The 17689-nt window shown below is 45.6% G+C and overlaps 3 protein-coding genes across 8 annotated transcripts in view; 1 reads left to right on the top strand and 2 right to left on the bottom strand.

Moving 5' to 3' along the window:
• The window catches only part of LOC143714418 (uncharacterized), a 703153-nt gene that overhangs the window by 405620 nt on the left and 279844 nt on the right, over nucleotides 1-17689 (bottom strand). The window lies entirely within an intron of this gene.
• Nucleotides 1-17689, top strand: part of LOC143714414 (uncharacterized) — a 1189624-nt gene that overhangs the window by 956698 nt on the left and 215237 nt on the right. The gene's annotated exons all lie outside the window — the stretch shown is intronic.
• LOC143714417 (uncharacterized) overlaps nucleotides 1-17689 on the bottom strand; it is a 438587-nt gene that overhangs the window by 405673 nt on the left and 15225 nt on the right. Inside the window, exon 4 of the mRNA XM_077205571.1 lies at nucleotides 8729-8790. Coding sequence (XP_077061686.1) covers nucleotides 8751-8790 — 40 coding nt within the window. The 3' untranslated portion in view covers nucleotides 8729-8750. The remainder of the gene's footprint in view (nucleotides 1-8728; nucleotides 8791-17689) is intronic.

The raw sequence follows: 17689 nt of genomic DNA, 5'->3' as shown, positions 1-17689 counted from the left end.
AAACTCCGCCTTTTACCTTGCCCACGCCTCTAGCCCGAGCTGGCCCGCTTTGGCCCAAGGTATTCGACGGGCCAGAAATGCTGGCCGTTGGCCCTGAGTAAGCCCCGATCAAGCCCCGGAAGTGACAGTGGAAACTCGACCGGCCCTGGCACGCACTAGCACGGCTCGGCCCTAGCCCGGCAGTGGAAACGCGGCTATTAGGGATAACCGCACCCTGGAGAGGATTGTGAAACAAAACCCATTCAAAAATGTGGGGGAGATTCACAAAGAGTGGACTGCAGCTGGAGTCAGTGCTTCAAGAACCACCACGCACAGACGTATGCAAGACATGGGTTTCAGCTGTCGCATTCCTTGTGTCAAGCCACTCTTGAACAAGACACAGCGTCAGACGCGCCTCGCCTGGGCTAAAGACTAAAAGGACTGAACTGCTGCTGAGTGGTCCAAAGTTATGTTCTCTGATGAAAGTAAATTTTGCATTTCCTTTGGAAATCAAGGTCCCAGAGTCTGGAGGAAGAGAGGAGAGGCACAGAATCCACGTTGCTTGAAGTCCAGTGTAAAGTTTCCACAGTCAGTGATGGTTTGGGGTGCCATGTCATCTGCTGGTGTTGGTCCACTGTGTTTTCTGAGGTCCAAGGTCAACTCAGCCGTCTACCAGGAAGTTTTAGAGCACTTCATGCTTCCTGCTGCTGACCAACTTTATGGAGATGCAGATTTCATTTTCCAACAGGACTTGGCACCTGCACACAGTGCCAAAGCTACCAGTACCTGGTTTAAGGACCATGGTATCCCTGTTCTTAATTGGCCAGCAAACTGACCTGGCCTGACCTATAGAAAATCTATGGGGTATTGTGAAGAGGAAGATGCGATACGCCAGACCCAACAATGCAGAAGAGCTGAAGGCCACTATCAGAGCAACCTGGGATCTCATAACACCTGAGCAGTGCCACAGACTGATCGACTCCATGCCACGCCGCATTGCTCCAATAATTCAGGAAAAATGAGCCCCAACTAAGTAGTGAGTGCTGTACATGCTCATCTATTTCATGTTCATACTTTTCAGTTGGCCAACATTTCTAAAAAATCTTTTTTTTGTATGGGTCTTAAGTAATATTCATTAATATTTTATTTCATTAGTTGTCAGTTTTAATCATCACAATTAAATGAAATAAACATTTGAAATATATCAGTCTGTGTGTAATGAATGAATATAATATCCAAATTAGATTGTTTCACAGCAGCTTCACAATTGTAACAAATTCAAAATCACCTGAGAAGCAACTTGGCCAACAAGCAAAAAGTGTCTATATTCAGCTCAAGTCACTTCAGTGTTGATTCAGTTCAGTTCAATAACTGTAACTGTAAATTGTGCAAACATACTGTATACAGTGTGCAAGAGGTACAGGTAACCAGGTATGAACTGATTTCTTTCATAACCACGAAAAAAATTATGATGGAAGGCATCAAGGAGGAGCTGAGAAGACTGAGGCTCACGGCTTTGCACAATGGTTTAGTTTTAGACCAGCTGACGGCATCACAAGCTGGAGTGTGTGTGATAGTGGGAGAAACTGCTGCACATACATTACAGATAATGATGAGAAAGACCATATTATTGAAGAAGGGATGAAGAATTTGAGCTTCGTGGCAAAGACTCTGACAGATTGGGAAACTAATTCATTGTCTTTTGGATGGGGGTGGTTTAAAGGTATTTTTACTAATGTGACAAATGTGATGATGATGGTAATTTGGATCATTTGTTTCGGTCTCGTTGATCTTGTGTTTGTGCCCCTGTATAATGAAATTGATTAGAAATGCTGTGTCATCTACGTTCCAACACCAAACACGTCATAATGATTTGCCTTTCTTAAATCAAAGACCACACGTGTTCCTAAGCCTGTGGAATATGACACTTTAAATGTTTCCAGCGATAGTGGCAGTGAAGATGACACTGAAACTTAATGACGTAAGAACACACCATCCTTTTTCAGGCAACAAAGCAATTAGCAATTGTTTTGCGACACATAGACATCTCTTACATTTAAGCAAGCTAATATAAACCCTTCTTCTTAACTCTTACGACAGTAATCGACACGTATGACTCTTACGACAGTTATCCACTGATAACCAACATCTTTTTTTTAGTTTTCTTAAGTAATGTTTTCCAGTCCACATTACTTGATACAGGAAGTTGACCTATAAAGCCCTAAATGGTTTAGCTCCTGTGTATTTAACAGACCTTCTATCGCCATACAATCCATCGCGCTCTTTAAGATCACTAAATTCGAGGCTTCTGGTCATTCCTAGGATATCTAAGTCCACTAAAGGAGGGAGGGCGTTCTCGCATTTAGCTCCTAAACTCTGGAAAAGCCTTCCTGATATTGTACGAGACTCAGACTCGCTGTCCCAGTTTAAAACTAGATTAAAGACGCATCTCTTTAATTTAACCAAGCATTCACTTAATGCTTAACCTTTGATACTACTGCTGAATCAGTTCGAATGCATTAACATTATGAACATCAGCTATGCTAATTATTTCCCATCTGCCTTTCTGCTGTTATCTCGGGACGCTAGTCCCGAGGTAAATAGCGTTCGTCAGCTCCAGTTTGTATCCAGCCTCTCACGGAGACTTCAGATGCCCCAACGCCTGTGAAGAGACGACTCGACGCCTGTGAAGAGATGACTCAAAGCCGGCGATATGTTATGCCATAAATTAATACTTGATTAACTAACTGTATTTTTCTATGTACATTTCCGAAATGCAATTTCTGTAAAGCTGCTTTGAGACAATGTGTATTGTGAAAAGCGCTATACAAATAAATTTGAATTGAATTGAATTGAATTGAAGTTGAGTCAACTCGTGTTTTAAAGTGTAATAAAGTTGACACTATAAGCTGACTCAAATTAACTCAGTCAAAGCAACAAGATGACTTGACTTCGTTAAGTTAAGTCAACTGATCTTTTTTTACAGTGCAGGAGCCATCTTTGAAAAACAGTCTCGACCAGTCGAACCATGAACCTCAGAGAACGGTTGACTAGGTACCAATGTGTTATTAGACCAAAGGCTCATTTTGCACCGGAGTTGTCCTTTAGGCATATGAGAACACGGCAATCGCGCTCGGATCTGCACCAAAACAATCGCTCCCAGGCCGCCTGAATGAGGTGGTCTTGGCCTGATTGCAAATTAACTCTGGGGCGGTTTGCTTGAAGTGTGAAAATAATCCAACCCAACTGACCAAATGGTGTTATAATTCATAACAGCAAATGCATTATATAAAATACAGAAGTGTCTGATTCTGAGTGAGCACATTACTGCAGCTGAAAATCAAACAGGACCTCTTAATCTTACAATGTTGTGTAATGACGCTTCTCAGTGCATGAATGTTTTCCCAATGAAGCCTTGATTCCCGCTCTAGCTGCATTGTAACATTTGTATAGTGTTTATGTGTCTCAACACAGCCTACTACATCACAGACAATATACAAATATAAATCATACATGCAACTCTATCTGAAAAAAATAAATAAATATATATATATATATATATATATATATATATATATATATATATATATATATATATATATATATACTGGCACTCAAAAAATGATATGTTGGCTTTAATTAACTTTTTTCATGTCAAAAGGTTCCATAAATTTACTTTTTTATGTCAATAGGATGCACATAACTGGGTTACGTTAAACAAAACATAATTTGTTCATTTAACTTCAGCACACTCAAATAAATGATATGTTGGCTTTAATTAACTTTTTTATGTCATCAGGTTCTGATATGTTGGCTTTAATTAACTTTTTTTATGTCAACAGGCTGCACATAACTGGGTTACGTTGAAGCAGTGTTAAAGTTAATGAGATAATTAAGTGAATAATTGAGTGATGATTGAGCATTATTGAAGACACCTGATGTTAACAAGCAGAATCACTGAAGGAGAAAACTGCAATTTAAAGTCACCATTATGGTGATCAGTGTTTGTTTTGGTTGGGCTCTTGACACTCATATAATTAACTTTAGATTTTCTTTGGTTGCTGTACATGAGTTATAACAGCCAGATGAACAAATAGAAAAAATAAAGGTGATCTGATCGTGTTGGTTGTGTTTTAACATAATCATTATATCACAATCATTTGACCTGAATCACTGAACTCATATAGAACCCAATTTCTGAGTTAAGTTTACCTCATGGATTATAGCAGCACTGTCATTGTAGAGCATACAATTTTTTAGCATTTTCAATGAAATCCAAATGATCAAATCAATAAAAAATAAACAAAAATAAACTTTAAAAAAAAAACACACACACAGACATCAAGAATCAGACTGTGAATCTCAACAATGGTGACAATTATAAAGCATGTTGCAGTGCATTCTGGGTGCCACCAATCAAAACTCATTCATGGCCCCCATCATGCATTGCTGCATGAATAAATAATGAGCTTATGTTCAGAGGTGATCTGTTTGTCACCATTGCTGAGATTCATACGCTAATTCTTGATGTCTTTATGTGCCTGCCCTGCATACAAATGTTTTTTTTTAGAAGTTTTTATTTTATTTTATTGATTTGATCATTTGGATTTCATTGAAAAGGTTAAAAATGGTATGCTCTACAACAGCGGTTTTAAATAGGTGTGGCGCGCCTCCCCTAAGGGGCGCCAAAGAGCCACAGGGGAGGCGCGACACGCGAAGAAAAAATAACTCTGTATGCAGCTCTATTAATATCGCAGGGCTTAAAGTATTCCGGTAACGCATGCGATACATGTTTGTATATGATCACGCTCTTATTCACGCAAATGCTTTTATACCATTCATTCACGACAAGACGAAAAGAGAACGCGCTGTCAGTGAATGTCCTCCTGACACTCACACAGACACACACACGCACACACACAGAAAGACGCGCGCCAGTATCGAGTTCTCTTTCGCGCTTGAACGAACAATAACCCACACATTTATGCCAAAAATGTCCGTTTTGTCGAGTATCCTCACAAGAACAGTCTTAAATGAGTTAAATAAAATCTTAAATAGAAGTAAAGAGTAGTGAGAGAATGAGATGTGGCAGATCTTAAAGTGACAGCGGCATTCTCTCTGTCAGTAAAGTTAAAGGAGAACTCTGGGCAATTTTTAAGTTAATCTTGATCGTTATACCTTTGTGAGTACTGTCTATATAAAAAAAAAAAAAACGAACCGGATTGGTGATTGCAACACGGAGTTGTTCCCGCAAATGCCCAGAGCTCCCCCTCAGCTAAAACGGCAGTTATGGGGGCATATACATGTGAACAAGATGCGTTTAGCAACTTAGCCATTGTTTAAATTCACCTAAATAGTGTTTTAGACGACTAGCTGTAGTCTTGCGCTGAAGTCCCATGAAAACTCAGTTGTAGCCAAAGGTAAATAGCAGTGTGTAGGTGAAGAAGAAATGGTTCGCGTTTGTGGTGTACTAGGATGACAACACAGATACAACACAGCGCCCAAATGGAAGGATAAATAAAGTTTACAATACCTCCACAGTGGTTGCACACGTCTTCGTCCATGGAATCGCTTTTTTCTTCAACCGGCCCTGCTTTGTTGTGTCTGTGTAGTCACCCTTGTCAAAGTGTTGACAAGGATGGCTGCAAATGGGTAAACTTTAGCGCGTAGTACTTCTATGGGAGTTTGCACATCAAGTTGAAGTACAACTAGACACAACTGCAGAATCTCGAGGTCATGGAAAGGAAGACGATGAAAATAAGTTCTTTTATTTTCGCATTCTGTTGCCATAATTCGGAACGGCAGAAACTGAACCATTTCTTGAATCGGTTCATTGAAACGAACTGTCCGAAAGAACCGGTTCGCGGAAAAGAACTGGACTTCCCATCACTATTTACCTTTGGCTACAACTGAGTTCCCATGGGACTTCAGCGCGAGACTACAGCTAGCCGTCTAAAACACTATTTAGGTGAATTTAAACAATGGCTAAGTTGCTAAACGCATCTTGTTCACATGTAAGGGCCCTGTTCATGTTGGACAGACAACAGTGTGTTATCTGCAAGGAGGTGCTAGCAACCTTCGGTGTCACATTGAAACTAAGCACACAAATTTAGTGAACATGCCAGTTGAGTTTTTTGAGAGGAAGCGTGAGGATTTGCAGTCACAAAAAGCATAATATAGTTGTTTGGCACTATTAACATGAAGGCGACAGAAGCATCTTATCGTGTCACGTATAGCGAAGGCAGGCAAACCACATAACATCGGCGAAACATTGCTACTTGTTGCATTACACATGTTAAGCATGTTTTGTTGACTTGTGGTTAGGCTTACTGATGTTCAGTGATTTTAAAAGTAGCTCACATTCACCCAATTTGAAAACCCCTGTTTTAAACTAACCATGATTCTAACAATTCTATCATATAAACCTTTCTTCCCCTTTTAGGTCTAACATTCGAACAACTTTAGAACCAAATGTGCTAAAACCTTCTGTTCTTTGTCTATTTGTGTTATGGAAAATTCTCAAGTGCTGATCATGACAAAATTAAAAATATACTGTCTGTATTATGTCATGATATATTGAGTAATCAACTGAACTCTTAACACTTTACAATGTTTTTTGATGATTCGAGATATGTTTGCTTATGCCAGTAACAGAGAGTAAAAAGTGGTGGCTTGCTTTTACCAATCGAACCAATCATATTGATAGAAGGTGATGTGACTTAAGTCATGAGTCACAATGATCTTTTTTGTTGTGTCTGTCTTTATCCATTAAAAGCTCTGGTATTCTTGTTTGCTGGTGGGATTCTCTCTGAAATGTGTCTGAGATCCTCCGGCTATGATTAAATCTTACTTTTGGGGGAGATTCTCTGAGAATTGTTTGAGGATCTATCATCAATATCCAGTTCATTCCTTATTAAATGTGCAATAACAACAAAAAAAATCCTTATTTTAGATTGCATATTTGAGTAACAAAACCGTATGGTGTAGATTTGTTGGCATTGTGTTTCTGTTGACTATTACCTGTCTATATTATGTTTCAGCTCAGCTGATTTTTGGATAGATGAGAAAAAGAGATGGACGTTTATAAGTAAGATTAAAAAATAGCTTAAAAGCAGCAAGCCGTTTAAAAAAAACAAATCACACAAGGCTAAATGGGGAATCTACTAAATACCATAACTGTATATTATACTAGGCCTACTACTGTATATAATTGTCCAGTTTTTGTCTCCTTTATATCTTTGAACACAAGAAGCACAAAGGGGATTCAGTGGATCCTGAAGACTCCCTGCACTATTGCTGTATCTCTCCTTCAATCAAGGCTGGACTGGCCATCGGGCATACCGGGCATTTGCCCGGTGGGCCGACGTGCTTTTTTGGGCCGATACAGATCATTCTTTAAAAAATATATAATTTTTTTTTTGTCTAAACGGCCCATAATACTCGTACATCGGCGGCCCATTCATTTAGTTTTGCTTAATTGGCGGCTCTGGGATCTTTGTGCCGGTGTAATGCATTGGACAAAAAAAAGTCAGCGTAGTTTTTTCTTTTTTTAACAGACCGGCCCATGAAACACGTAGATCAGCGGCCCATTGGTTCTTTTCTTGATTGGCACTGGGCTGGTCCAATCACATATTTAAACTCCTCCCCCTTCGGGCTCTGAGCGAGCGTGAAGTGTCAGTGTGTATCTGTCAAAATATTCAGAGATGGAGAAGAAACGCAAGGAATGTGCAGAGACTAGTGGGCCAGTCTGGGCCAAAATGCCCGGGCCGATTTTTAGTCCCAGTCCAGCCCTGCCTTCAGTCTCAGATCCTTGGATTCTGCAAGACTTTCCTTGCTCCTTATTTTTAATAAACATTAAACTTCCCAGTGTTGGTCTTTGTGATGAAGTGCAGATACACCTAAGTATGATTAGCGCACAATTTAGCACAAAATCTTTAGTTATATTTAGATCGCTCCTGCTGACTTGAGCATATTTTCTCCTTTCTGTGTCGGACACACAAGAACAACAGAGGAAAGGACAGACAACAATCTTGACATGCAGTTTATTAGACATTTATAAATCCATAGAGTTAAATCAGTGTAAAAGTATATATGTGTGTCATTGACAAATAAAGCTTCAAAAGGTTTTTTTTATCTTTTCAAAACTGATGTGATGTATGTTTTTGAGTCATGAACAATGCAAAAAGCAATCATATCAGGATATTTCATGACTTTCAGAACTAAAATTATTCCTGATTCAAGCAGAATCAGCAGAAAATTAAAAAAGGACAATAACAATGAGATGTTGATAAAATGAGTAAAGAGTTTAATTAATAATTATATAAAGCAAATACAAACATTAAGTAAAAGTTAAAGCAAATAAGACAGATCTCTCTCTTTACTGACTTATAAGAGCCAAAGCATCTTAAGAGAAGAAGAAAAGTGTCCAGTTTCAAAGATACATGAACATCTTGTCAGATACTCTACATCTTGTGTTTGCATGGAAGAGTAGAAGTGGGAGATAAACTAGATGTTCTGATGAAAAACAACGAAGAACGAGTTAAGAATTAATATCAGATTCATGTCTCTCTTAAAAGTGTTATTGCCTCTTCTTCAGCTCCTGAACTTTAGCTCCAAATGTTTTTCCAGTGTGAATTTTCTGGTGCTCTTTCAGTTCATCTTCTGTATTGAAGGACTTCCTGCATTTCACTTCCCAGTGTCAAATGTTTGAACTCTCATGTGAATTTTCAGACTTTATTTACACGTGAAGCGTTTTTTAGGAGACAGATTTTTTAGCTTCTGTTTTTCCTTTCTTGTTCGCGTTCATCAGGTCTAGAAGAAACATTAATTCAAGTGGACTTTATGCAAACAACTTGATTGGATGCGAAAAACGCAGAAAATGTACCCGATAATTTTTTTTAAGACGGACAAGTTTCGTAGGCAAGCGTGATAGACATAACGTGAGGTTGTATTTATTTTTTAACGTGCGAAAATTTTGGACGCGAATTTCAGACTCGGTGTGCAAGGGCCTTAAGACACTCTTTTTCCTGCTGGCGTATTTATGTAATATGAAGAAATTGTCACTGAACGAAGCAATGAACGAATCATTTTGGTGAATGACTTGAAAATGAATGAATCTCTGGAAAGAATCAACATTTCCACCACTAGTATACACACACTACCATCACGGTTCGGCACGGTTAGCCAAGTGTGCTGAGAATTCAGGGCAGAGAATGGTTTGTACAGTTTGTAATTTAGCCGTGCCGTTCCAGACTCAAGTGGAAACACAACTGGAACCTTTTCCGAAGGTGGAAAAGCAGCTTTTGTTTCTCAGCACATAAAGATGAACTACTTACTGTGATCTCAGACTGTGTGATGTGGTTTCTCCACTGCATGGATCTTCATGTGTCGCTTCAGGTGAGTTTTAAAAGAGAAACTCTTCCCGCACTGATCACACGTGTGCAGCTTCTCTCTGCTGTGGATCCTCTCGTGTGTTTTCAGATGTGCTGACATACTGAATCTCTTGTCACAGTGTGAACACTTGTAAGGTTTTTCTCCAGTGTGAATTCTCTGGTGTCGTTTTAAACATTTCCCTATAGCAAACGTCTTCTCACACTCAGAGCACATGTACTCTCTCACACCAGTATGAGTTTTCTGATGTGTTTGTAAATGATGCCGCCATGAAAAACCCTTTCCACACACAGAACATGAATGTGGTTTCTCCTTCATATGAACTGTCTGGTGTGTCTTCAGGTGTGATGCCCAGAGAAATGTTTTCCCGCATTGATCACATGTGAACGGCTTCTCTCTGGAGTGGGTCCTCATGTGAACATTAAGGTTTGCTAATTGACTGAAACTATTCCCACATTGATGGCATGAGAACGGCTTCTCTCCAGAGTGTACTCTCATGTGACGCTCAAGACTTTGTTTGGTTGTGAAACTGTTTCCACACTGAGTGCAGGTGAAAGATGTCTTGTCTTGTCTTTTCTTTAAAAATTTATTTTTAGTCTTTGAGCGACTCAAAGGTTTTTTTCCAGGTTTGACATGATGTTCCTCCTTCACTTCACTCAGTTCTTCTCTTTCCTCCTCCACTTCACTCAGTTCTTCACTCTCCTCCTTCACTTCACTCAGTTCTTCACTCTCCTCACTCTCTTCCATCGGGTCTGACATGAAAAGAAAATCGTCTCGGTTACGTATGTAACCCTCGTTCCCTGAGTAGGGAACGGAGACGTTACGTCGGAGGACGGAGAATGGGGGTTTCGCCTAGAAAGCCAATCATCTTCGAGTATTACAAAACGAGCCTATGGCAATGAAATGCCATGGGTCTGCGGAATTTGCATAGCGTATCTCCGCCCCACCGTGTGGGTATAAGAGGAGAGACGCCGGCAAAGGCAGATCATGTCTTTGCTGAGGAGCCGAGACTGAACTCAGGCGTCTGCCCAGCGGTACAGCGGAAGTGGCAGTGAGACGTAACGTCTCTGTTCCCTACTCAGGGAACGAGGGTTACATACGTAACCGAGACGTTCCCTTTCGTAGTCACTCCGAGTTACGTCGGATGACGGAGAATGGGGGTCCCCGTATAATCACACCACCTTCACAGCTGTCTTCCAGTGCCCTGCGAAAGTCTGATCCCCCTGTCGTGATACTGGCACGGACGAAGGAGTCCTACTTAACACAGGAATACCAAGGTACACTGGGAAGCATATCTCAGAGGAAATATGCCTCAGCATGCCTACCCGTAGGGAGGACTTAAGAATACACATATGGCCGGAGGGCTTCATATGGAGGAACACTGGAGTGACCAGCCCGTGGGGTGGCAACTTTCAACTCCTGGAGTGGCAAGACACATGCTCAAGGAGGCTTACAGTGGAATACACATGTGGGGGTTACTCAGGGGAGGAACCATGCACACGGAGGCACCTAGCCGACGCACAGGCAATAGACACTGGCGCCAGCGTCAACAGTGCTGGAGGAACTCAGGGCTTCAGAGAGGAAGGCTCACCTGAGGAAATATCGCACGTATCCAGTCCGTGGAGTGGAAAGGCGAGCAAGCGAAGACACCTGAGCGGGTCCAGTACTAGCTGACTGAAGCGAGTACACGAGAGGACACAGGTTCCACTCTGAGATTATAAAATCTGGCGAATGTGTTGGGTGTCGCCCAGCCTGCAGCTCTACAGATGTCTGCCAGTGAGGCGCCATGCGCTAGAGCCCAAGAGGAAGCCACACTCCGGGTGGAGTGGGCTGTCACAACAAGGGGGCACGGTCGGCCTTGCTGTTGGTAAGCCAAAGCAATGGCGTCCACTATCCAGTGGGACATCCTCTGCTTTGAGAGAGCCTTTCCCTTCAGTCTCCCACCATAACAGACAAAGAGCTGGTCTGAGGTCCTGAAACACTGCGTCCTGTCTACGTAAGCACGGAGAGCGCGTACTGGACAGAGCAGTGCCAAGGCTGGGTCTGCCTCCTCCAGGGGCAGCGCTTGCAGGTTCACCACCTGGTCCCGTTAGGGAGTGGAGGGAACCTTGGGCACATATCCAGGCCGGGGTCTCAGGATCACGTGAGAGTTACCCGGCCCGAATTCCAGGCACGCTTCGTCAACGGAGAATGCGTGCAGGTCCCCTAACCTCTTGATGGAGGCCAAGGCAACCAGGAGCGCTGTCTTCATAGACAGAAACTTAAGCTCAACTGATTGCAGAGGCTCAAAGGGAGCCCTCTGCAGGGCATTTAACAACACTGAGAGGTCCCAAGAGGGAACGAGAGGAGCGCAAGGAGGATTCAGTCTCCTCACTCCTCTCAGTAACCTGACGATCAGGTCGTGCTTCCCCAGAGACTTACCTTCAACTGCTTTGTGATAAGCGGCGATAGCGGCCACATACACCTTCAGGGTGGAGGGAGACAGCCTTCGCTCCAGCCCATCTTGCAGGAAGGAAAGCACGACACTGATCGAGCATCTCCTTGGGTCTTCTCGGCGAGAAGAGCACCAGTTGACGAAGAGGTTCCACTTCAACGCATAGACATGTCTCGTGGACGATGCTCTAGCGGAAGTGATGGTAGCCGCCACCGCTGGTGGCAGGGTACTCAAACCTGCCTCGTCCCGTCCTGGAGCCACACGTGGAGCCTCCAAAGATCGGGTCGAGGGTGCCAGAGGGTGCCCCGTCTCTGAGAAAGGAGATCCTTCCTCAGAGGAATTGGCCAAGGAGATGCTGTCGCGAGGAGTATCAGTTCGGGGAACCAGGTCCGGGTGGGCCAGTACGGCGCAACCAGAATAACCTGCTCCTCGTCCTCCTTGATCTTGCACAGGGTCCGTGCGAGAAGGCTCACTGGGGGAAACGCATATTTGCGTAGGCCCCGCGGCCAGCTGTGCGCCAGTGCATCCGTGCCGAGCGTGCCCTCGGACAGGGAGTAATACAGGGCGCAATGGGATGAGTCGTGGGAGGCAAACAGGTCTACCTGTGCGTCCCCGAACTGGTCCCAAATCAGCTGGACCGACTAGGGATGGAGTCGCCATTCGCCGGAGATGGGGCGAAACCGTGACAGCTCGTCGGCTGCAAAGTTCCGATTTCCCGGAATGTAGATAGCACGAAGGGACCTCAGGTGCTTCTGACTCCATAGGAGGAGGTGGCATGCGAGTTGCGACATACAGCGGGAGCGTAGACCACCCTGACGGTTGATGTACGCTACAGTCGCAGTATTGTCAGAACGGACTAGTGCGTGTTGACCCTTGAGCAACGTGCGAAAACGGTCCAGGGCAAGGCGTACTGCCAGCAACTCGAGGCAATTGACATGCAGAAGGCGCTGGGGTCCTGTCCAGGAGCCCGCGGCAGCATGTCCGTTGCACATGGCGCCCCAGCCCATGGAAGAGGCATCAGTTGAGACAACAACATGCCTGGAAACTCGTCCTATGGGAACTCCGGCCCGTAGAAAACTGAGGTTCCTCCACGGGGAGAAGGTCTGACGGCAGGTCGGAGTCACTGGGACTCGGAGCGTGCCATGATGCCATGCCCACCTCGGGACTCGATCGCGAAGCCACAGCTGAAGCGGTCTCATATGAAGCAATCCGAGCGGCGTTGCCGCGGCTGCAGATGCCATATGCCCCAGGAGCCTCTGAAACAATTTCAGTGGGACCGCACTCTTGCCATCGAACTGTCGAAGACAAGTCAGCAGAGAGTGTGCGCGCTCGCTTGTAAGCTGCGCGGACATGGCGACCGAGTCAATCTCCATACCGAAAAAAGAGATCCTCTGCACGGGGCAGAGTTTGCTCTTCTCCCAGTTGACCCGAAGGCCCAGACGGGCTAGGTGCCGGAGCACTAAGTCTCTGTGTTCGCAAACTTAATCTCGAGAGTGAGCTAATATTAGCCAGTCATCGAGGTAATTCAGGATGCGAACCCCGTGTTCGCGTAGGGGAACAAGGGCTGCCTCGACGACCTTCGTAAAGACGTAAAGACGGCACGCACTGTCATCCGCGCCCTCTGGGACAGAGGGGGACGGGAGTGGTGAGGCCGGGGCGGCGCACACCGCGGTCCGACTCTGTAATCCCAGAGACGGGAGAATCAGTTCTTAAGAATAGGGATTCTTCCCCGGCCCTCCACCGGGGAAAGGAGTGGTCCTGCTACCAACTCCTGGAAGAACTGAGTCCCATCTCTGAGGAGCCCGTCTCAAGAGCGCTGCTTAACCCGGCGAGTAGCGGGGGGCGGGGCTGGAGAGGGCTGTGGCGTCCGCCAGCGGCTTCCAGAGCCAGCCCGGGTGAAGGGGCGGGGTGGGAGCCGCGGGAGGGTGCCTTCGGCGGTGGGCAGACCGAGGGATCTGAGCGGACGGCGGGGCCGTCGGGACAGAATCAACGTCAGTCTGCACATGGGCGGTTGAGAGCTGTTGGGCACAGTCCTCAACCGCACCGCCGAAGAGGCCAACCTGGGATATGGGGATGTCGGACAGACGGGGCCGCGCGACATCCAGCACATCAGACAGGTTCAGCCACAGAATGGTGAGCATCACCTGACCCAGGGAGCGTACGGCCACTTTCGTCGCTCGGAGAGCAAGGTCAGTGGCAGCACGCAGCTCAGTGAAGAGCCCTGGGTCAGTCCCGCCCTCGTGCAGGACCATGAGCATCTGGGTCAGGTAGACCAGCAGAATGACCATGGCATGCAGAGAGGCGGCTGCCAGTGGCGCTACAGGATCTCGCCACAAGTGTAGACGAAAAACTACAGGCCACGGACGGGTGCTTAGGATTGCGCCGAGAAGAAGCACTCTGAGGATACATAGCATCGCAACAGAGCGTTCAGCCGGGGGAACCCCAGTGTACCCATGGACAGCGGCCCCATCGAGGGGAGGAAAGGCGGATGAGATCAGCGAGCGGTCCCGAGAAGACCAAGGGGTCTTCTAGGACTTCGAGATCTCATCATGCACGTCCGGGAGGGAAGGTATTGGGGTTTGCCGTGGACGAGGGTCGGCGGCCTTACCCAAAAACCAATCGTCCCAGGAAAGCATGGCCGTCATCTCTGGATCGGACTCAGGCACAGCCGTATGCACACATGAAGGTGGCAGCTGTGACGAGTCGTCATTTCCAGAGAATCAAACCCACCTTGTGAAGCTGCTACAAACATAGTATCATCCCCTGTAGCTTCAAATGAAACACACGGGCCACCAGAGGGTAGACCCGTGGGAATCACCTGTTCACTAGCGGGCACCGCCATTGAGGAGGGGGGCTGGGGGCGTGGACATGGAGTCGGCGCCTTGTTCCAGACCAACACCCTCAGGTCACCCTGGGCACCAGCCGAAGATCGGGTGGTGGATGAGGGGACTCTCACTCTTGTAGCGACTGACCGAATCCTGTTTTCCTTTCACTACTGAACAAATATGAACACATATATGTTTAATTCACAAAACCTTGAATCATGTGAAATGGTGCCCCAATGTCTGCCAGCAGGTCATTGATTAACTCCATTTATGACGCATTGCGCAATCAAGAAACAGTTCCCCATTGTTCTCTAAACCCTCACGTGGTACACACCACGGATTTCCAAACACACACGCCACACATACCCGCACACAAATGTCCTTTGTGTGTAACTTAGGATAGAAATGTCCTTAATGTATATAACACAGAATCGTATCTGACCTTCCTGTATGCATGCATATCTAATTAGTTTTGTCTTATTCTATGGGTGTAATTGGAGACTGGTCTGTAACTCTCCCTCTTGCTAGGTCATAAAACTTTATGACCCCCAAAAAGAATTCCAAGGGAATCACAGCTCCTACTAATTCTGATAAAGAAAGAGGAATAGACTCTGCAATCTTATATTTTCTATAAGTATAACCCCTTAAGTATAAGGGGTATAACCCCATGTTAATATAAACATGAATTTGATCTTTCCTAGGTCATGGTAGCCGGTATTATGGCTTTATAGTGTCAGGAATCAATCAGATTCATTCCCATCCACCACTCAAAGATCACTCTCCCCGGTATACTAACCACTCACACCTGTGCACCATCAATTACCTCATCACCCAGCTCTACAAAACACCCATGCACACTTCAGTCTTTGTCAAGCCTCCAACAGGAATAGACCATAACCCTCTGTCTCCTGAAGTCTCCAAGTCAACCTGAAAACCACCACGTAACGTATACTCACCTTTGTATCCTTGTCCCGTTGTTCCCAGAAGTCCTGCCTGGTCCCATGTTCCCCGAGTCCTGGAGATTCGTCTGAGTGTCCCACGTTCCCGCCGAGATCTTCGTGTCCGCTACTGTATCTGAAATAGAAAAGGAGACGTATCAATGAACAGTGTCTGCTCACGCCAAGCTAACTAAAGGAGGATCTGCTCATCTGGAATCCGCTCTGCACGTAGTGATCGTCACCGCACCTTCACCTGAACCTTGCCAATTCACCTTGTCACTTGAATCATTGTAAATAAACTCACGTTTGAATTCACTTACCTCCGCCTCTGTGCCTGTATCCTGAAAGAAGGCTTGACCTACAAAGGAAAAGAAACAGCGCGATGGAGTCTACCCGCCATGGTGATAATCCTGTACAACCTACAACCGCTGTTGTGAATTCCAGTCAGCCGACGCTCAGTACTTCCGCAGGCCGCACTTCTTCTATGGTTTGCTTCGCGAACCCAGCATCACGTCCAGCGCCATTCTCCGGTCGGGCGGAGGATTGCAACGGGTTCCTGCTTCAGTGTTCGCTCGCTTTGGAACAGCAGACCCAGTTGTACCCCACAGAAAGAGCGAAGATTGCTTTTATAATCCAACAGTTATCCGGGGCTGCTTTAAGATGGGCTGAAACATTGTGGTTACAGGAAGCCACTGTTACCTCGTCGGTACAGGAATTCGTAGACCATTTTAAAGAAGTTTTCGGGCGACCAGTTGATGATTCCTCCACCAGCGACAGACTACTGCAACTGCATCAGGGCAGAAAATCGGTTTCTGAGTATTCATTGGAGTTTCGCACTCTAGCCTCCGCAAGTGGGTGGAACAAGAAGGCGCTCATCTCTGTCTACCGACGTGGTTTGAATCCTGATCTCCGTCTTCAAATTGCAATATATGATGACAGCCTGGGTGTGGAAAAGTTTATCCAGCAAGCTCTCCGCGTGCACCAACGATCTCAGGGCTGCTATCTCGAAACTCAACGACCCACTAGTACCTCTCAGTACCCCGCGGAAGGTCCATCCGAAGCAGGTGGAGAAAGGATGCAATTGGATACTCACCGACTGTCTCCAGCGGAACCTGCCCGACGTCGAGAGCTAAGATTATGTCTGTATTGCGGAATGGGAGGACATTTTCGTCAGTCATGTCCAACTCGACCCCCCAGAATGCTTGTGAGTTCTGTCTTTACGACCGATTCGGTGTCAGCCCCATTAACGATATCAGTGATCCTAAAATCCACGACTTTCCATGTTTCTGCCACAGCCATTGTGGACTCCGGGTCGGCAGGAAACTTCGTTTCCGGACAGCTCTGTCAAAAACTCCAGCTCGAGAAGTCAGCCACCACCAGACCGTACTCCATCCATGCAGTGACGGGTGAAACCATAAATCAGGGGTATGTCACATCTCAGATCAAACCTGTCATCCTCGGTGTCAAAGACACACACCATGAATTATTTGAACCTTTCATATTAGAGAACAGTCAGACTGATATAATCCTTGGCCGCCCATGGCTTATACGACATCAACCGAATATCAACTGGAAATCTGGTAAAATACTGACTTGGGGTTGTAAATGTGCGTCCAGGACCGCCGAACTCGCGATCACGCCCATCGTTAACATACCCGGCAACATTCCAGTGAACTCAACCTCCGTTGAATGCCCCACAGAAAGCCTGTCAGTGTCCATCCCTACCTGTTACTCTCTGTTTACAGATGTGTTCAATCCAGTCGAGGCTGCCAAATTACCACCTCACCGAGCCTGGGATTGTGCCATCGATCTCGTTCCAGGAGAGCCCATCCCTAAGGGACGAATCTACTCCCTGTCTATCCCCGAACAAAGAGCCATGCAACAGTACATTGAAGAAGCCTTGAAACAGGCTTATATCCGCTCCTCCACATCACCTGCTGCTGCCAGTTTTTTCTTTGTCCCTGCATCGGATAACCGTGAAGTTCAGCTATCCACTCCCGCTGGTTCATTCCTCTCTGGAACAACTTCGAGAGGCTAAGGTATTCACCAAACTGGATTTGAGAAGCGCATATAATCTCATCCGAATTCGAGAAGGCGACGAATGGAAGACCGCGTTCATCACC

This window comes from Siphateles boraxobius, unplaced genomic scaffold (genome assembly GCF_051911475.1).
Source record: "Siphateles boraxobius isolate OS27281-9 unplaced genomic scaffold, OSU_SipBor_1 54, whole genome shotgun sequence".
Taxonomy (NCBI): Eukaryota; Metazoa; Chordata; class Actinopteri; order Cypriniformes; family Leuciscidae; genus Siphateles; species Siphateles boraxobius.
This window is presented reverse-complemented; position numbering and strand designations above follow the sequence as displayed.